A 21,986-nucleotide genomic window follows, 5' to 3' on the forward strand; every position below is an offset into this window, starting at 1 on the left:
GCTGCGCAGTGACGACAATAACAAAACACAGCAGCAGGAGAAGCAGCAGCATTAACGGAGCCTTATACAACCCTACGAGAAAAAAGCTCGATGACAAAACTCCGATCTTATTACCGCTCCTCCAAACCTACATATCTTGAAAGTCGAAGCACTTGCGAATCTATTCCAGATCGTTCTGGATGACTTTGTGCGATTTATGCTAATTAAAAACCAAGGCCGTGTTTGGAGTGATGAGCTTTAGCCTGTTAGCCCGACAGCTTCAACCTCTAGCTGATAGAAACCTCCACATCTCAGCCAAAAACAACATATTAATCTGCTTGCATGCAGAGGATGGACTGAAGACAGCTCAGGTAAGACTATCTGATACAGTTGAAGCTTTTTATATGGTAGATGTTGAAGTTTCAAAGCAAATACCGGATCATTAGAGGCTGTTTGGGTCACTAACACGGGATTCTGCCACAAACTATCATTAGACAATGTAAACAAAACCAGGCTAAGGTTGTTGAACGAGGGTTTAATGGGTTAGATCTCATGTAATGTGATATTGATGAGGGTTTAGCGTCCTGGTGATGGTTTGAGGGAAATTTGGACGTACTGTCACCCTGCCTAAATAATGACCAGGGCCTTTCAACAACTAAACAAAGACTTGTAGCCTTCAGGAGTCTGAATTGTTTTAGAAAACAAGCTATTTTAGATCATATTTTGACCTAGAAGATCAAGTTTCAACTATTTAGCCAAGCTGTCAATCAATTTTGACACACAAGTTGTGACAAACAGACTAATATAAATTGTGGTGCAGGTTATATTCAATTAAAATAATATTGGTTACCCATGTGAGCCAAATAACCATGTGCTATTCCTGGTATCCACGCCTTATTCCTTGTATCCACCATAACAGTTTCTACAATGCATCCTGTCAAAGTTTTACATCCGTTCATGTGAAATTTGAGTACAAAGGGTCTTTTAGTGTGTATTGATGGTGTTTACCCCTCAGGGAGTAACACGACTCAGTCTTCATATTCCCAGAGTTGGGACACATGGCCATGCTGGTCTGTGTGCCGTTTTACTGAACTAACCAGTTATAGAGTACAAACAACCACAGAGTTCTTGTCATAATCTGAAAAGGTTTCTGTTTTGTTAAGGCCAAGAATGAAGTCCCCCATCACTGTGATTAGCTGCTTATCTGGGGGTTTTCTAGCTTGTTATCTACTGAAACAGTCATGTAGGGCTGTTATGGTTTCTAGGTTATGTGTGCTTGTACAGAATGTCTCTAAAGGCCTTTTAAAGTGTAACCATTTATTAACCCCATTTTATTCTATGTTTTATCATTTTAAGTTAAGTAAGGCAAGAAACTACAGGCAAAGCTATTGTTTTTTTCTTTTTCTTCATGTACTGGTCAGTTTTGTGATTTTGGGCTATTTTGCTTCCATACCTTCTTTCAGATTAGCGGAAAGAAAACACCCAAAATACACATTTAGGTGTTTTATTTGATTACACTTTATCTATTTGTGTATTTAAATTACAATCCATATTCTTAAAGGCTGTTTTTTTTCAAAATGAGTAGTCCGAAATCTCCACTTACATGACTGAACTTTACAGTTTTATTCCTATTTATATTCTGAAGGTTTTTACAGAGAGGTTTGTTCATTTATTATTCAGCTGATTTAATTCCTTAAAAAATGTCAACATTTATTTTTTCTGACTGTTGACAGTAATTTCTGATTTATGGAGTAATAATAACAATATCAAAAATGCCCTCTGTAAAAACATTTTGAACTTTTTAGAGTTTTGAACCTGGCTTAATTAGATTTCTGTTTTGGAAATGTATGCAAATGAGCGTATTTATAATTACACAATGGGGGAAACTGGGGAAAGTATATTAATATATCTTAAAAATGTTCCCCTATTCACCTGTGGTGTCTTGCCTTAAAATGTTAATCAAAGCAGAAATCTTCATCATCAGTAATACGTTTTGTTGTTAACTTGACCTGAATTATATGCATTTCATTTATTTTCGATCAGATAGCCATAATTGACTAGATGAACAAATCAAGCTGGAGGCAGGCTCAGCGGAGAATTCAACATGAAGTTGTATGTGTTTCAAGTCAACAATGGAAGCACATTGACATTTGACACTGAACTTGCTGTCCAAACGTAAGAGAATTTACTGTTTTTAAGAAATAGTGAATGTTTAAGGCCTAATTTGTTTCCACCTTATTATGTGAAGACATTAGGTTGTGTTGTTTTACGGAACATATTGTGTGAATAACTTCTTGACATTGTTTAACACTGTAAGGTTAACATTGTTAATGTGTGAGATATCATGAACTGACATGAGCTATCATTTTTGTCTAGCATTTATTAATATTTGTTAATGTTACTTTGTAGTTTCATAATGCATTAATCAGTTAAATTATTTGCCATTAACAAAAACGGCTAAATAACTATTAACACTTACAGTAATGTTTATTTTTGTCTTCAAACATCCTGAAATTAGCTGAATGAGTTTGACTTTAAATTTGTCTGAATTTACACACATGCATATATTTACATATTCATGAGAAACCGCATTATATTGAGTAATATATGTAATATACAAAATAGGTGATGCTTAGAGATGCAAAATAGTAATTTATTAATTACATTATTCCAGTGTAAATACCTGTATAATTCTGTATGGTTAAGGTGTAATGTAAATTATTATTATTATATTATATACATCTTATCAGTTCCTGAAAAGTCCAAATTCCATCAGTCATTTCTGTATTCTGTTTGTCTGCAGATTTATAAATTAACTTTTGATTTGTTTTACTGGGTTACTAAAATGTGTTGTGCTTTGTGCCCTTTATAGTGTTTTGGACCTTAAACATGCCATTCAGGCCAAATATAAAATTGCAGTCCAGCACCAGGTGCTGGTGGTCAATGGAGGGGAGTGTATGGTGGCAGAGAGGCGCGTGTGCAGCTACAGTGCCGGAACGGTGAGTAACAAGCAACATAAAACATCCAAACAGCATTTTTGCTTTTCGACATTTGTTTAGAGGGTAATAATAGTTATTATATATGAATTATATAGCCAAATCTGTAATCATTGCTGCAAAGTACTTTAGCACTGTTAAAATGTTTGACATGAAAATTGCAAAGAAGCACCATAAAAGCAGTGCATGTAATAAATGTATTATTTGAATAGCTTTATGCATTTAAAATGACCCTGAAATATTGAGGATATTGAGTAACATGATTACTAAATGGCAATTGATGTTTGTCTCTGGCTGCCTCAGGACACCAACCCCATCTTCTTATTCAACAAAGAGATGATTCTGTCTGACCGAGCTCCAACAATCCCCAAAACGACCTTCTCCATAGAGAATGAGATGGAGCTGAAGGTGGAGGAGTCACTCATGATGCCTGCCGTCTTTCACACCGTCGCTTCCCGCACTCAACTGGCTGTGGTACAGGCCAACTTCTGTTCTGACCTAATGACATTTACTCAGTTTTACACATCTATGCTCATCCACACTGTGTTATAGCAGTGATTTTTATGTAAAGTTTGAGTGTCATGTACATTTGAGAGCATCAATGCAAATACTGTCAAAGCCCTCTTGTAAATGACTGAGGCTTAGATGGAAAGGTTTTCTTACATTTGTATGCAAATGACACTTGTGAGGTGTGTTGTGCCCTTTTTTAGGAAATGTTTGAGGTTGCCAAGAAGCTTTGCTTGTTCTGTGAGCGTCTGGTTCATGATGAACACCTTCAGCACCAGGGATGGGCGGCCATCATGGCTAACCTGGACGACTGCACCCTATCCCAACAAAAACTCCTCATGAAATTCGACACTGCTTATACAAATTACCAACAGGATTTTGAAGACATCAAATTAAAACTCACAAAGTATGTCTTTTTTTCTTTAAATAAAAAAAGTAAGTTATTTTGTTGAAATATGTTTTTTGTTTTTTTCTTTTTAAGTTGTCTTAAATTTGTAGTAAGTGTAAATGGAGTTTGTAGCAGATATACTGCCATTCAATAGTTTGGGGTCGGTAAGGTTTTTAAAAATGTTTTTGAAAGAAGTCTCTTATGCTCACCGAGGCTGCTTTATTTGATCAAAAATACATTAAAACAGAGTACATTAATATTATAAAATATTATTACAATTTAAAATAACTATTTTCTAATTGAATATATTTTAAAATGTAATTTATTCCTGTGATGCAAAGCTGATTTTTAGCATCATTACTCAGTCTTCAGTGTCACATGATCCTTCAGAAATCAATTTAATATGCCAATTTGCTGCTCAAGAAACTTTTCTTGTCATTATTAAAATGTTAAAAATGCTTAAATATTGCTTAATATTTTTGTGGAAACAGTGATACATTTTATGTAAAACATTTTTTTTTTTTCATAGAAAGTTCAAAAGAACAGCATTTATTTGAAAAAGATGTTAAATGTTTTGCTGACACATTTGATCAATTTAATGTGCCTTTGCTGAATAATAAATGAATAAGCTGACCCTAAACTTTTGAACGGTGGTGTATTATGTGAATAGAGATGAATTGATCACTAATATTAATGTTAATTCTTCAGGCTTGGCACTGCTGTCTCAGTCATGGCGAAGATTCCACTGCTTGAGTGTTTGACTCGGCAGAGTTACAGAGAAAGCTTGGAGAAGTCCAGCTCCCCTCACCCGAGAACCACAGATGAAGATGAGGATGAAGTAGGAGAAACATCCACCCAGTCCACTATCCTCTGTCCTGGTGATAGCCAGAAGAATCGGAAGTCACCCTCGCCAGTCTCTGCTTCAGGGGAAGCATCGTCCCAAGCATCCTCCTCTCCTCAGGACAGACTGAAGAGCAGCTGTAGTCTAAAAGCAGCTCTAGAGGAAGATGAGGAGTCTCCAGAGAGGGGAGCCACACCCTCTTTCAATGTCACGCTCTTGGATTGGATCAACGTTCAGGACAGACCTAACGATGTGGAGTCAGTAGTGAGGAAGTGTTTTGACTCAATCAACAGGGTGAGTGATGGGCTTTACATTGTTTTGAGCTAGACAATAATGGTCTTTATGATGATGTGACTGTAGAAGTGTGTCACACAGTGGAGATTTTGCTATCAGATTACATATATTTACGCAGCTATTAGTTAGCAGGAATGCTTTAAGTTGCTTATGACAAAGAAACATAGAGTAATGCTAAAATACAGAGTCTGAGATCAGTAAGATGATAAAAACCTTAAGAGTGTGATGCAGAATTTAGTTGTGTGAGAAGCAATATCTCAACCATGGCATAAAAAACATACTATAAGAAAAATATAGGATTCAACTGATGTGATATCAGATTTAGTGTTTTAAGAATTTTCCCCCCAGCTCAAGCATGATTATGTAATGTGACACTGTTTTTGGGCTCAAGTCAGACCTATCATTCATTTGTTATGAATAATCTTATTATGTTTGATTTGCCTCCATCAAGTTCCTAATAGAAAGTAAAAAAAAAAAAAAAGGTTAACCTATTTAATTCACTGGATCGTCCAAATATAAGCATTGCCTAATGGGTGACCATGTTTTGTTTCATTTCCATCAAAAATAACCTTATAATGTGACTGAAACCTCCAGTTACACATCACATATACTAATGTTTAAAAGTTTGGTCAATAGGATTTTTTTTTTTTAAGAAATTAATACTTTTAATTAAGTAAATGTGCATTAAATTGATCAAAATAACAGTAAACATATTATAAATATATTTATGGTCATATGTTTCAAATATATAAGTATTTTCAACATATGTAATAATAAATGTTTCTTGATCAGCAAATCAGCATATTTCAATGATTTCTGAAGGACCATGTAACACTGAAGACTGGAGTAATGATGCTGAAAATTCAGCTTTGCATCACAGGAATAAATTGCATTTTATAATATATTTAAATGGAAAAGTAATTTTAAATTGTAATAATATTTCACAAAATATTTGATAATACAAATCCAGCCTTGATGAGCATTAGAGATTTTTTTTTCCCCAAAACAATACAAAAATCTAACCAACCCCAAAGTTTTGAACAGTAGTGTACATCATCTTCTCATTCACAGGACACTCCCAATGAACTGTTTTACTGTCCATGATCACTCTAATTAGTTTTCTTTTATTCTTTATGCTTCCAGCTCGACCCACGAATTATCCAACCCTTTCTAACTGAATGCCGCGAGACGATTACCAAATTGGATAATCAGAACATGAAGGCCATCAAGGGACTTGAAGACAGATTGTATGCTCTTGACCAAATGATAGCAAGCTGTAAACGGTTGGTCAATGAACAGCAGGAACTTGCTCAGGTAAGCAATTCTCATTTTTATAGTCGGCATAAAACAGCCTAGAAGGGACATATTCTACTCAGTGTATTTTATGGCCATTTTCCAACCTTTTTTGTTTTTTGCTACTGTGACTTTAAGATGTATATATGATTGGTTAACCTCTTCAAATGTAGGTTGAAACACTTACTTTTTTGTGGATTGTGGGTTTACTGTGAGGTCTAATAGTTGGCACTACCCCATCCTTCAATAACAGCCTCATTATAAACCTATATTACATTGAGGCAGATCAGCCAAACAATAAACTTCTTCTACACGTTTCCAGTGTTTGAATATATTACAAAGCTGTGCAAAACACAAGTTTTTCAGAAAGCTACACTTCCTCATGTGTTCTCCTTTGCCTTCTACTAGGGATTTCTTGCCAATCAGAAGAGGGCTGAAAACCTGAAGGACACCTCGGTGCTGCCTGACCTGTGTCTGAGTCACGCCAACCAGCTGATGATCATGCTGACCAATCACAGGAAGCTACTAGACATCAAGCAGAAGTGTACCACTGCCAAACAGGAGCTAGCCAACAACCTTCAAGTTCGTCTCAAGTAAGCAGTGTTTTTCTTCTTCATGGACAACACTAAAACTTGGCTTGAACATAAAGTAGTTTGGCTTTGATTTAGGCTATTTTGAATCCATAGAGCTATGATACATATTCAAGGTTGTAAGCGTTTCCTAACTGCACTGTGGTGTCTCCTCCATCAGATGGTGCTGCTACGTGATGCTTCACGCTGATCAGGATGGAGAGAAGCTGCAGGCTCTCCTGAGGCTGCTGACGGAGCTGCTGGAGCGCGTGCGGGTGGTGGAGGCGCTCAGCACTGTGCCACAGATGTACTGTCTTGCCGTAGTGGAGGTGGTCAGACGCAAAATGTTCATAGGACACTACAGACAAGTAAGAATCAGCTACATTAATTCATATTCTAAAGAGATACAGATGTGACCAGAAGTGATTTGACCAGAGAGAGAGTGAATAATATGACCCTGGACCACAAAACCAGTGATAAGGGTCAGTTTATTGAAATTTAGATTTATACATCATATGAGTAAATCTCAAGCTGAATAAATATGCGTTTCATTGGTGTATGGTTTGTTAGGGTAGGACAATATTTGGCCGAGATACAACTATTTCAAAATCTGGAATCTGAGGGTGAAAAAAAATCTCCTTTAAAGTTGTCCAAATGAAGTTCTTAGCAATGCATATTACTAATCAAAAATTAAGTTTTGATATATTTACGTTGAGAAATTTACAAACTATCTTCATGGTACATGATCTTAACTTAATATTAATATCCTAATGATTTTTAGCATAAAAGAAAAATAGATTTTGACCCATGGCATGCCAGTGTATTTTTAGGTATTGCTACAAATATACCCGTGCTACTTAAGACTGGTTTTGTGGTCCAGGTTCACATGATGTTTATTTTGTTTTTATAAAATTTCTGCACTTTTAATTATTGTTTGGCAAAAAATATCTGGGCTGGCTGTTTTATTTGTGTTTTAATTTATTTGAATGTTTTATTTATTTTTTCTTCCAGTGGGCCAATGCCCTTGTCAAAGATGGGAAAAACCTCTATGAGGCAGAAAAAGTAAAAAGGGAATCCTTTGGGAAGCTCTTTAGTAAGTTTATTCTTCATATTTTATGTGGCTTCTTTTAATTCGGGAACGAACATGGACACCTGAGTGTCTGATTTCTTTGAAAACACTGCTTTTGTTTGTCTCAGGGAAATCGTTTCTCAGAAACCGGTTGTTTCGAGGACTGGACTCATGGCCACCCTCTTCGTTTTGCGTGAGTCTTCGAACGTGTTTTTATCTTTCAGGATTCCTACATGAAATTTGAGGATATTTCAGCAGTAATGAATCTTTTTTTGTTTTTGTGTTTAGACCCGAAGGCCTCGAAAGTTTGACTTTGAGCTTCCAGATATTTGCCTGAGTGACCTGCAGTATCTCAAGTCCTGTTGTCCTTCCGAGGTTCAGCCTTACCTCAGGTAAATGCCTCATACCCGGTCACAATACACACATTTCAGCCGTAACTTCTCAATGCAGAACTGTTTTTCTTTCTTGTGTTTTTTGAGCCATTAACCTTTATATCATGGCTAAATACTCCTAGATGATGGTCTGTTGCCTGTTTTTTTTCATCAGGGTCCCCACACTGTGTGACTTTGAGCCTCTTAACCAGCATGTTGAGGTTCTCCATCAGCTGGTTCAGGCTGCACAGAGTGTGGACGAGATGTCACAAACTATCACAGACCTACTAAATGAACAAAAGGTACTTTGTGTTCAGTCATTAAATTTTTATTACTTGTTGCTAAGTGATTGAAATATTGGATTTTATAAATCTGTCATGGTGGCATGAAATAGAAATCACCTTATCTGTTTTCTAAATGTGTTTTTTAAAGGGATAGTTCACCCATAAATGAAAATTACCCCATGATTAACTCACCCTCAAGCCATCCTAGGTGTATATGACTTTCTTCTTTCAGACAAATAGAATCTGAGCTCTTCCAAGCTAGAGATTATGGTTTATAAAGTTTTAAATATGGATCTTTTTCTTATAAAAATGCATCGCTTCAGAAGGCCTCCATTAACCCCTGAGCCGTGTGGAGTAATTTTTATGATGGGTGGATGCACTTTATTGGACTTCAAAATCTCATCACCCATTCACTGCCATGATAAAGCTTGGAAGAACCAAGATGTTTTTTAATATAACTACTATTTTATTAATCTGAAAAAAGAAAGTTATAGACACCTAGGATGGCCTGAGGGTGAGGAAATCATGTAGTAATTTTCATTTTTGGGTGAACTATCCCTTTAATGTGATTCAGCCAAGCATGTGTTTCTTTTTGAGCTCATTATTTTTAATTAAAATGTCATATCCTGAAATGGCAGTGATGTATGCAAGGTCTGTCACATCTTCCATTACATTGAAACTTGTATATAGTCTAATTTGACTTTTATAGCATTGTCATTTCCCTCATGATTTTAACTTGTTGCATTGGCCTTATAGTTTTCCTGTTGCCAGAGTGCTCATAGATCCACCGTATTAACACCCAGATCTGAAAGCACAACTGAAATCACCTCTACCTCCACCAAAACTTTGTCCACTCTCAGTTTAAAAGCACCTGACTGCCAACCCTTGGCGCTTCCTGGTCCCTTGGAGGACCTATCACCTGATAGCATAGATGCCCAGACTTTTGACTTTGAAACCATTGGGCACCCCAATATGGATCCTGTATTACAGCAAGGCTCCTTGGACTTAGACTCGTTGGCAGAAAGTCCTGAGTCGGATTTCATGTCAGCAGTTAATGAGTTTGTTATTGAGGAGAACCTGATGTCACCTAATCCCATAAGTGATCCCACAAGCCCAGAGATGATGGTGGAGTCTCTTTACTCCTCCGTCATTAATGCAATCGATAGCAAGCGTATACAGGACACTACTACACTTGAGAAGGAAAATTCAAAAATTGCAGCGCTCAAGCTCTCAGCGGACAGGTACCGCTCTGCTGTGGAAGAGTCCCAGAACAATTTGAGGGAAGTTAAAGAAGACCTTTACCACTTTCGAGGTCTTGTTCTAAAGGAGCAACAAGACTTTGGATTCGCCCTGAAAACAATGACCATTGAGGTCCGAAATGCTCTCAGCAGTGTTAGATACTGTCACGAGGAGGAGCTGCGAGAAACGCAACAAACCAATCTCCAGAGTTTGAAGGACGATCATGAAAAGCAGATACAAACTCTCACGGAAGAACTTGAAGGCAATTGGAAGATTGTTCGAGACGTCCAGAGAGCAATGCTAGAATTGGAGGGGCTCGTGGAGCGCAAGGAGAAGGAAATATCCCAGCTGGAGAGTGAGAGGGAACGCTCTATGCAAGAACTTCAAGATCTTCACAAGCAAACTGTGCAGGACCTTGAGGAGAAGATCTTGAAGCAAAGTGAAGAACTGAAAGCTACATTGCTGTCCAAGGACGAACTCGCTGGGCAGCTGGAGAACCTGCACTTTGAGATTGAGCACAGCCAACAGAAAATCAGGCAGGAGATGGAGAAGGCAGAAAAAGTGCATCTTCAGGAACTGGATGCACGGTTGAAACAACAACATGAAGCAGAGCTGGAATCTCTCAGATTGGAAAAAGAAAGTGCACTTGATAAACTCGTCCAGGAGAACCTGGTGAAGCTAAGAGATCTGGTGGATTCCCATTCTGCTGAACTCAAGGAACGCGAGGGACGCTTGAAAGACTTGGAGGCTCGCATTACAGAACTTGCAGACGCCCGTTGCAAACTGGAAGTGGAGATGGCTCTTAAAGAGGCCGAAATGGAGGACATGAGACTCCAGTACGAGGAGGCCAAAAGCACCCAAGAGGAGGTGTTGAAAGCGGAGCTTACAACCCAAACAACCACCTTGCAGACGCAAATCGACATGTTGAACCAGCAGCTTCAGCAGAAGAATGAAGAGTACGAGGTGGGCCTGGCCGAGCTCCGAGCGCTCATGAGGTTAGAGAAAGACCACTGCATCTCTGAACTTGTGGATCGGCACGAAGAGGAGAGTACCCTTCTCCGCCAAGAGTTTTCAGCACTGAAGCAGAAGTCACAGGATGCGGAGAAAGTCTGTGAGGAACGAGTCCAGAAGATCCAGCGTGATCACCAGGACCAGTTTGATGCCTTACAGAGGAAAAATGAGGATGAGCAGAGGGCTTTCCAGGAGAAAGAGCGAGAGCTAAGGACTGTTATCAGAGACCTGCAAGCAGAAAACTCACTACTGTCCGGAAGACTGGAACAGGAGAGGGTGGAGGCCCTGCAGAGGACGGAGAAAGAGGAGGTAGTCAAAGCTGCATTACAAGAGGCCTTAAGAGACTTTCAACTCCAAAAAGAGGAGACTGAGACAAGACTGTTAGGACAAATTGAACTTCTTGAAAATCAGCTCAAAGACAGACAATCCACTGACACGTAAGTAAATGCAAGTTTTCTAATCAGACGATCCCACAAAAATCATTCTAAGATTCAGATTTAAAGCTATGTTAAATTATAAATGGTGCTTAATTGCTAGAAATTGCTTATACTTATATAATTGCTTTATTTATGGATTTCAGTAACCTTTAACATTAAATCGATAGTTCAGCAGAAAATGAAAACATTTGTGTCGTTCCAAGCATATGACTGACTTTCTTTTGTGGAACACAGAAGATATTTTGAAAAATGTTTTAGTTTTTATAATGAAAGTCAATGGAGCCCAATGTTTATTCTTTTGTGTTCCATGGTAAAAAGTTATTAACAGACATATTAAGAACAATTTAACAGTCTGTTGTAAAAGAAATGCATACATAAAGATAGTTTCAAAATAATTTATAACTGTAAAGGTAAAGTTAAATTTTCAGCATCATTACTCCAGTGTCACATGATCGTTCTGAAATCATTCTAATATGCTCATTTGATGCTCAAGAAATATTTCTTATTATCAACGTTGAAAACATTTTTTGGGGATTCTTTGATGAATAGACAGTTAAAATGAACAGCATTTATGTGAAATAATTATTTTGTACCAGTCTTTACGGTTACTGCTTTACTGCTATTTAATGCCTTCCTTACTGAAAAATATTAACTTCTTTGAAAAATAAAATCTTTTTGTCACCAAACTGGTGAATTTTTGGATGAGCTCTTTTGACTTGGGCAAGCACCCAGAACATTAACAATCCCATAGCAAACACCCACAGCATCTTAGCATTTTGTTAAAAAAAAAAAAAAAAAGTTTTTAATGTGGCCTTGTTATTTCTGTTGGTTTGTTTGATAATAACCCCAGTTTCTTGATGATTTAGTCATGAAAAACTCAATAAATGTTGCACTTTTGTGTGAGGGAAGCATCTGCCGAGGACACAAATGAAATGACACTGAAACAATGCTGCTCTAGTCCATTAAAATGAAAGCTTCTACCTCTAACTTTACTGTTAATTAAAAACAGAAAACACACACAAGCTACATGCATTCACTTACTCTTTCTGATTTCATTCACCCTTGTGAATAATTAGCACATCAAAAAGAACCAACAAAAACTGTGAACAGTTTCATTAAAACATTTCTTAAGTAGAAATTAGCAAGAAATGTGATAACCCTGTTACATGTGCCTGTAAAATAGGGATTAATTAAAAACAGAAAACAGATTTGTGTTCAAGCCTTACACCAATCCTACTAAATTGGAGGTTTTTGAATATTTATTTATTTATTCTGGTGACTGTTTTAACACTTCAGAAAAACAGTTTTTTGCCAAGTGGTTAAAATTCTAAGCTAGTAATAAAAGGTTGCGGATTCAAACCCTGCAAGAAGCAAACAATGAACACCTATAGAGCTCTAGAAAAAGACTAAATTGTTGCTATTTACTTCATTAACACATGTTCCTCTCTTATTGTCAGTAATTAATCATTGCACAACATGCAAAGAACGTTCTTCAGAATGTAACAACTTGCTCAGCTTATGAATTTGCGTTGAATTTAGAAGGAAGTATCAGCTAAATGACTGCTTAGAAGTAATGCAAAGTCAGGTTGATCTCCAGTATGTTGAGGTCAATTCTCACACCTGCTTCTGTGTTTCAGAGTGGGACCTACTGTAGAAAAGATAGAGACTGGTATGGAAACCAGCGCTGCATTGTCACTGGACAGTGGCCAGTGGACCGAGGAAAGGGCATCGCTCCTGGCCAAACTAGAGCTTCTAGAACGCACAAAGAACGAGGAGATGCAGAACCTGAAGACCTCGCTCATTGCTGAGCAGCAGGTTAGCAATATAAAGAATCTGGACTACAAGAAGTGAATCAAGCTGACGTTTGCTTGCCACTGCAATTCAAAAGTTGGCAAAACCATTGGGTCTCTACATCTTACATTCAGTCTTTTTATACTATTAATATTAAAAATTGAATTAAATGTAGTTGTTGCTGATTTAAATGTCACCAAGGTAAGATATCTAACAAGCTGACATTAATAATAATACAACACTGGATGAGGAGTTAAAATTAAACGGTAATTGTTTGCATTGTGTGCCATTATTTTCCAGCATAAATGTGTATTTAATATAGCTGTCATGGGCTTGCATAATTGAAATGAATTGAATTTGCATAGCTGCTGTATATTTTCCAGCTATTATTGAAATTTAAGAACCTAGTCATTTGGTTGCAAAGAAAATTAATGAAATACATTATAATTTGTAGCTGAAAATAATTCTTTTTTTAAATAAACAATTGTCAGGACAAGTAAAAAAAAAATCCTAAACTTCGGAACTCGCTGAAAATGTAGGTATTGTAACATATTTGATCTAAAAACTGATTCAAATGTCTTTAATGTATTATAAATATACCCTAAACTTGCTTGTTTTAATGTACTGTTCAATTCTAGACTAACTTCAATACTGTTCTGACCCGGGAGAAACTAAAGAAAGAACACATCATCAGTGATCTCACTGAGAAGCTCCAAAACTTGGCACAGCAACAAGAGAAGGATAAAGGTATAAAAACAGTTTTTATCTTATAATTTTAATACATTTTCACTTGTTTTTCAAACGTTTGTTACCAAACTGCACAGAAACGGTCAGTGCAATCAATAAATGTTAAATAGGGCCCCTCATAATCATTGTCCTCTATGTTTTTTCTTGTTTTCCTGAAGGCCTGATCGAAACGCTCTCCGAGGACCGTGCCTCCATCCTTCAGGAGAAGAAGCAGATGGAGGAGGAACTCAACCGTCTTCGAAGCACCGTCCTCGTCTCATCGTCCTTCTTCCCACCCAATCCCATCCCGGTCGTCACGGAAGCTCACGGCGCCTGTGGCCCTGCCTATGTGGAAGTTCTCTCGCCGTCCACCCCTGATCCAGAGAGATTGGTGTCTGTGGCTGCGTTCAAGGACGAGGAGAGGGTGGAGTCGGCCGTGGAGGCCAGCATGATGACAGTGCAGTAAGCATCTGGGCTGAAGTTCACATGCGACACAGTCATACTAGAGCTAAATTAATAAACCCTGGAAAACTGAACTGGCTCAGTTAAGTCAACAGCACACTGTTGGTTTGAAATTATTCATTTTATTCTAGCAGTACAACAACCTGTTATTGGTCTATGTTCTCACTCAACAGCATTCATTACTGTAAAATAATAAACCTGCACAGCCAGCTTCGGTGCTAAAAATATTGCACGACTATAGCCGAATGAGCTGTAAGAATACACTTGATTTCACATGCTCTTGTAGCAACAAAGTCAAAGTTTTGGAGGGATGAGGTTTGTCTTAGTTAAAAAGTTTTGGAATAGTTACAAAGAAGTAGATTTTTTTTTTTAATTCCCAAAATACACACATTTACATGTCAAAAACGTTTATTTTTCTCATTATTATTATTTTTTTTTAAATATCTTGTTATGAGATAAATAAAACATCGTTTTAGATAGATCAGAACATAATTGTGCTAGATTTAATAATTTCATAAGTTTTATAGTTTGTAGTTTTTGAACAGAATTAACGCTTAAATTAATATATTTTTAGTCAAAATTCTACAAAGTTATTATTATAGATTTAGAAATGTTTATTTATTTGAAAAACAAATTATCTAATAATAATTTTAAAACATTTTACTACTACTACTACTACTACTACTACTACTACTAATAATAATAATAATAATAATAATTACAACAGAATGAAGTTCAAGTTTTATAGTTTGTATTTTTTGAACAAAATTAGTAATTTATATGGTTTTTGTAGGCAATCTACAAATTTATTCTAGATTTATAGATGTATATCTACAGACAGACTTATTTGAAAAATATTATATAATTATTATATTAAAATATTTTAATATTAGTAATAGTAACAGTGGAGTTAATAGGTTATATAGTTTGTAGTTTTTGAACAGAATTAGTGATTTAAATGCTTTTTGTAGGCAAAAATCTCATCTACAAATTTATTCTAGATTTATAGATGTGTATCTAAAGACAGACTTATTTGAAAAATGATATATAATTGTTTTAAAATATTTTACAGAGTGGAGTTAATTTTTCTAGTTTGTAGTTTTTAATAGAATTAGTCATTTATATAATTCTTGAAGTCAAAGTCTACAAATTTATTATTAACACACACACTTATTATTTTTAGTGCTGTCAAACGATTAATCGCATCCAAAATAAAAGTTTTTGTTTACATAATATATGTGTGTGTACAGTGTATATTTATTATGTATGTATAAATACAAACACATGCATATATGTATTTTGAAAATATTTACATGTATATACATTTTTATTTTTATTTATATTTTATATTATATAAAGGTATATTTAATATATAAACAACATATTTTTCTTACAAACACATTCATGTATAAATTTATTTATATATACAAAATTAATATTTTACACACACAGTACAAACTTATTTTGAATGCGATTAATCGCAATTAATCGTTTGACAGTACTAATAATTTTCTTCTTATTAATTTTTTTAATATGTAGATTGCAGAATGTCAGCAGTTAGAAAAAAAAAAATTTTGTACTTGTCGTTTAAATGTATGTAAGGACAATCAATTTGTGTAGAGGTAAGACGATATTTTGTAGACCTTCCATCTTTAAAGGAGCTGAATGAATGTATTTGAGAGAGGAAAGCAGAGTAGATCAGGTAGAAGAAGAAAGATGTGAGTCGAGCCCATGCTGTAGGCGAGGAGACTTGTCACATTAATGAAGTTCCCTGCTCTGTATTATTATTGGCTTTTAGAAAATAGTTATTTTTGAAGCTTTGCTGAATTAGTGAACTGTAATAGTTTGTGACCTTTATTTTGTGTATTTTGATGCAGTGACAACCCTATGCTGTCTGAAGAGAAACAGCGCATACTGATTTTGGAAAGGGTAATTCACTTTCACATATATACTTCAATGTTTTTTAATATTTTTTTTGACAAAAAATTGCATTTCTTAGAAATATTTTCATTATTGTGTTTCAGACTTTACATATGAAGGAGGAAGAGAACAAAAGACTTAGTCAAAGATTGGTAAATATATTTGAATTCATTTATACATGAATATGCGTGTGGTTACAGTTTCGGCTCTTATATTTCATCAGAATGTGTTAATTGTATGAGAACGTCGTTTAACATGGTTTAAATTGATCATTTGTATTCGTGTCATTTGTGCTTGATCTCGGTTGATAATTGACCACTTGAACGGTCAATTAAAAGCAGTAATTAGTGATGGTAAATAGAACAATACACTCAATTAATGCAGGTCAGCGATTGACACAGGAACGTTAAAGGCATTCATGTCATTTTGGAAAAAATGTACTTGTAATGTATTTCTTTTATATTATAGTTTTTATATCTATAAGTAAAATACTGTAGATATTCTGTCTTCACTGTACAGTTCATATACACTACATTGCTGTTGTTATGACAGTAACAACTTGCACATTATCAGCAGTTAATTAGAACATGAGGCTCTTTGATATAATTTAATTACATTTCCCCTGGGACTATTTCTGCAAATAGGTTTAATCTCTTTAGCAAAATTACAATTGCCATCTTATTGGCCGCGAGACGCATCTTATGAGACACGTAACCCACACTTTAGAGTTCTGACAGCTCGGGGCAGTCTGAAAAACAGCTCTGAAATGTGGCGGAGTAATTAAGCTAGGACTGAATTTCAGCTCCTTTGCAAACGAGCCACAGACGTGTTTAAATCCCACATTTCTTATTTAGCATCTATGTATGTTACAGTGTATTTTAGATACTCATTGTTCTTTGTCCCTATTGTGTGCTTTATGCATTTACTACCAATGCATGCTATTTAAGACTGTTCTACTCCTTACCACTAGATGGCACACATACATTTGTTTTAGGTACAAACTCTGTCCTACAAGCACTGAAATGGCATTTATGAGATTCATCAATGTTGCATTTAACCAAAACTGATGTGTTGCAGTACAATGTATGCGGTTTTATTTTGTAACAGTTGCAGAGAGTGTATTCAAGCAACATTACACACATTTACTAGTGTAAATATCTCTAGAATCATCTAACAATTTGTTTTACAGATGTCACAGAGTATGTCGTCCGTCTCGTCACGGCACTCGGAGAAAATCGCCATTCGAGAGTAAGTATTCTTGGATATTAGTGTTAATGATTTGAGCTGCCGTTTCAGCCCTCCACCTCATTTGAAAACCCCTTCTTTTGTAGTTTTCAGGTGGGCGACTTGGTTCTCATAATCCTGGACGAGAGGCACGATAATTACGTTCTCTTCACTGTTGGTCCCACCCTTTATTTCCTGCACTCAGAGTCCCTCACTGCACTGGACCTCAAACCAGGTCAGTCACACACATGACATGAATACTTATGGAAGGGACAGATTAAATACATTAGGTTTTGCATATTTGAAACAATTTTGCTCCAACAAGATGGTTTTGCATATTTTGCAAAACCATCATGTTTACATGTTTACTTATTTTAATTATTCTTATTTATTAATTGTATGCATTTGGTAAATTGAAATGTTTTTTTAATGTTATAGGTAAAAAAAAAGAAATGATACAGAGAATGTGTTTTACTCCTGATAAAGTGTTTTGTAGTTTTGTTTTACATAAAGCACGTTTTTGTCTTTTATTTTATTGTATATCCATAATATAGCGACAGGAGCAACAAGACGGCCGTGGGTTCTTGGAAAAGTCATGGAGAAGGAATATTGCCAAGCCAAAAAGGTATCCGTTATTATTCTATTATTTATGCGAATGGTCTAAATGGAGTGTTTTTGTATAATTATATTTGAGTAAATATTTTTGATGGTATTATTGCACTCTCATTATATAACATCCTTGATGCCAAAACACTAGCTTATTTTTCATGACATTGTCTGATCTATTTTTTGTTAACATTTGAGATGCAAATATTAAAATATATACTCCGTTCCTTTGCAAAACTTTCTAATTAAGCTCATCAGGAAGATAACATTGAATTACAATTATGCATTTAATTCTGTTTTGCATCTTAAAGTTAATTTGAGCAGAAAAGTGTGTGTTTTCATAATCAGCTGCAAATCATTACTGCAGGCACTTATATTAAATTATCTATTTTATTTAATTATTTTTATGTGATGATGTATTACATACTTTGTTTCTTTTGTTATTATCTGTCTCCAGGCCCAAAACCGGTTCAAAGTTCCTCTCGGCACCAAGTTCTACAGAGTAAAGGCCGTGCCGTGGAACAAGAAAGTGTAATCGTGTACATATTGATCATATTGTAATGAGCTCAGTATGTTTTTATTGCTTTTTTTAAAGCAAACTCGCTCATCCTTGGTTGTTTTGTCGACAGAAGACAAAATATCAGAAGACAAAATAATTTTTCCCTTTTTTTTTTTTTGGCCTCTGTTGCAAACCATTTTATCTCATTTTTTATACACAGAGGATTTGTAAATGTGGACCAAATGATTCTAACTTTATCGGGGCATTGCCTCCACGTGCGATGGCTCTGAAGCCGTCACGAAGTCTGTAAAATGAACAAAATGTATTTGGATGTTACTTATTAGTTCATCATTAATATTATGGTCAGGTTGGGGGGGGGGATAAGATCACTATCATGATCAGCTTACATATTTCAGAAGGTTATGAAAATATAAATTTATTGTAAATGTTACCAGAGGAATGGTCATGGCATGCGTATAGATAATATTTTCTTTAATTTACTTGTCTGGATATGCGTTGTAGTCGGAGGTATCAGTAAAAACCTGCTGATGTTACTCGCAGCACAGTACGACCCGCCTGTTTATTATGACGTACATTTGGACAGCCGCCGCAGAGGTCTCGCAGATGCACTTTCGGGAAAAAAAGACGACGCTTTCGTCGATTCAAAAGAAGGTTTGTGCTGTTGAAAACAAGCGTCAGAAGAAAAAGCAGCACATATCTTCCCTCTGTTGTAGGATGTTGAAATATAGAAAGTAATATTTCATGTTTGTGAATGTGTGTCTTTATTGAATTTAACGACGACATTGTATATTATTCATCAGATCACGCAGTAACAGAAAATGACTGTATTGTAAAAGAATTTAGAGTTTTCAGAACAATAAAGGTTTGATCCCAAACTCCTCACGGCGGATTGCATTACCCACAGCGTCCGTTCCGAGAACTTTATTTCATGCGTCATGGTGAGAATATTGCAAATGTATTGCAATAGTTTTCTTTGTATTATTTATTTTTTATTTGCCATTCCTTTGGGAAACAGATGCATCTTCAATACGTTTAAAGGCTTTTTTTGTTGAATCAAAGTACAATAAAGCTTTGGCATTCATGCTTGAAGATGTTTCTATTAGCATCCGTTCTCCAGTTGTGTTCGGTTCTACACTTAAAAATAAAGGTGCTTCAAGCAATTGCCATAGAAGACCCATTTTTGGTTCCACAAAGAACCATTCAGTCAAAGGTTCTTTAAAGAACCATCTCTTTCTTTCCTTTTTATAATCTGAAGAACCTTCTTTCACCACAAAAAAACTTTTGTGAAACATAAAGGTTCCTCAGATGTTAAAGGGTCTTTATGGAACCATTTAGACAAAAAAAGGTTCTTCTATGGCATCGTGAAGCACCTTTATTTTTAAGAGTGTAGTTGCATGTCATTTTAAAGAGCTTTTTGTGTGGAAAATATACTATAAAAGGGATTTTCTTGTTCAAAGATTTTAGAGCCAAAAATATGCCCCCCGATTCCGTCTCTCCTCCTATGCAAATGCGTGCACCGCTATGATTGTAAGTACTTGTTTACATAAGTTTTGCAATCATCGCCTATTGATGCTCTTGAGTCATTGGCAACACTTCCAACCGAGCAGAACGGAAGATTTTAAAAGAATTACGTCTCTATTGTGTCAACTAAACTAATGAATAGCAAACAAGCCCATACATGTCAGGAATTAATGGGATCCATTTTATTGCTTTTGTCTGTCACTTACGTAACGTGTTCTGTCTAAAATTAAAGCAGTGCTGAGGTACGGCGGTTGAGGGAATTATTCCCAACTTAGACGTTTTTCTCTTTCAGCTCGGTCCTTGTCGAATGTTGGCTTTTGTGGGGGCATTAGCTAGTGTCGTGTGCTAACGTTGGCACGCTCTCGCACGCAACAGACTTCAAAAGGGCTTCGATCGGGGCCCGGGAACGGTATTACCCTCTTGGAGGAGCACGGCGCACCAACATCACTTTCCCAGTTCACAGCGGGGAGCATAGCAGCTCTCTGCCGAGCCTTCGGTACCATGTGGGCCTAGGGGTGTTTCAGCAATGTTTTGCTTTATTTGCTCCATTTAGCATAAGTCGGCTGTCACATTTGGATGGCGTTTTCATAAATTGATGGTGTGATTCGTAGTATCTCGGGACAGGCCTGAATGACTAAACGCGAGATGCTGAGGTTGCTGGTGAAGGAGAACCATGTGGAATGGACAGCCTCTCAGTGTAAATGTTTACAGCCCCCTACTGTGGAGCCGGGACTTACCCATGCTAGACACCACGGAGCTCGGCGCTGGTGTGACATCGTTCCAAACGGTGTTTGCTTCACCAAAAAGCTGATAATATGCTGAATGAACTGTCTGATGACAATGCACGTGGCTTGTAATATTTTATTTTAAGGCACTCTTTTTTCTCACTTTTATTTGTACAGATAGTGAGCAGAGGTAGACATTTTTAAAAATAAAGGTTCTTTATTGGAATTTTGGTTCCATGAAGCATCTTTAACATTCATGGAATCTTTCCATTCCACAAAAGGTTCTTCACACTAATAGGGCAATTCACTAAAAAGGTTCCAAACATGATTCTTTTATGGCATTGCTGCAAAAACAAAACCCTTTTGAAACTAGAATACACTTGTCTTGTAATATAAGTATTTCTGTTAAATTATACACTGGTCTTTCTAAAATATGCTTTGGCTCAGGTACTTTATTAATTAATACCTGATTATTATTATTATTAATACACAATGGAAAAATAGTTCTCTGTTAGTTTACATTAAGACTAAAATATACTTTTGATCTTTTTAAACCGTTTTTTGACAAGCTGATATTGTAAATCTGATATCTATCATTTTATCAAACAGTGTGTCAAAATGAGTTTTGCTTTAGAAATGTATCCAATACGTTGCTGATATTTTTGTTAGTGCTCTTGTTTTCCCTCCAAAATTATGTCACTTCCTCTTGTATAAGACTGACTTTTGTAAGTTTTACAAAACGCAAGTAGGATGGAAAGTGATATGGGAGACACGGGAAATTTATTATACATTTAATCTTAATTAAATCAATATTTAAGAATATTGAAAAATTTGACTAAAAATAATATATAATATGTATTTATTGAATTGCCGGTTTTTAATGTTAGAAATGCAGCACCTGGGAGGAAATGACAACATCCCATCAAAGCAGAGGTAACTGCTAAAAGTAGTTATTTGAAATGTACCCCCCTTTGCTCAATTTATTATAATATTGTAATAGAAGTAAGCTAATGTGATTTCCATCCTTTAATATTGTGAGCTGTTTTTTTTTTTTAATCCAGATGTTAAAGATTTATGATGGAGAAATGAAAATGAAAGATCCAGAAACAGGACGTCAGATGAGAAGAACTCAAACTTATGAGCACCACAGCATGGATCTCTAAGCCAAGGCAAGTACATTGTTACACTGCTGCAATGACTTTTATGATTTATA

At 35.9% G+C, this 21,986-nt stretch overlaps 1 protein-coding gene across 1 annotated transcript; it reads left to right on the forward strand.

The window, feature by feature from the left end:
• Positions 1 to 19,624, forward strand: LOC306865189 (RB1-inducible coiled-coil protein 1-like). The gene is made up of 23 exons (XM_079409653.1): positions 1 to 350; positions 2,023 to 2,154; positions 2,852 to 2,978; positions 3,279 to 3,449; positions 3,686 to 3,888; positions 4,579 to 5,005; positions 6,149 to 6,319; positions 6,707 to 6,891; positions 7,049 to 7,235; positions 7,879 to 7,960; positions 8,065 to 8,129; positions 8,225 to 8,328; positions 8,483 to 8,609; positions 9,348 to 11,278; positions 12,916 to 13,093; positions 13,708 to 13,816; positions 13,975 to 14,257; positions 16,135 to 16,186; positions 16,282 to 16,329; positions 17,367 to 17,425; positions 17,509 to 17,636; positions 17,956 to 18,026; positions 18,465 to 19,624. Exons 2-23 carry the CDS (start codon positions 2,084 to 2,086, stop codon positions 18,540 to 18,542), a joined length of 4,857 nt encoding a protein of 1,618 aa, XP_079265779.1. The 5' UTR covers positions 1 to 350; positions 2,023 to 2,083; the 3' UTR covers positions 18,543 to 19,624.
• Positions 19,625 to 21,986: the final 2,362 nt, after the last annotated feature.

The sequence above is a fragment of the Barbus barbus genome (genome assembly GCF_936440315.1).
Source record: "Barbus barbus genome assembly, chromosome: 46".
NCBI lineage: Eukaryota > Metazoa > Chordata > Actinopteri > Cypriniformes > Cyprinidae > Barbus > Barbus barbus.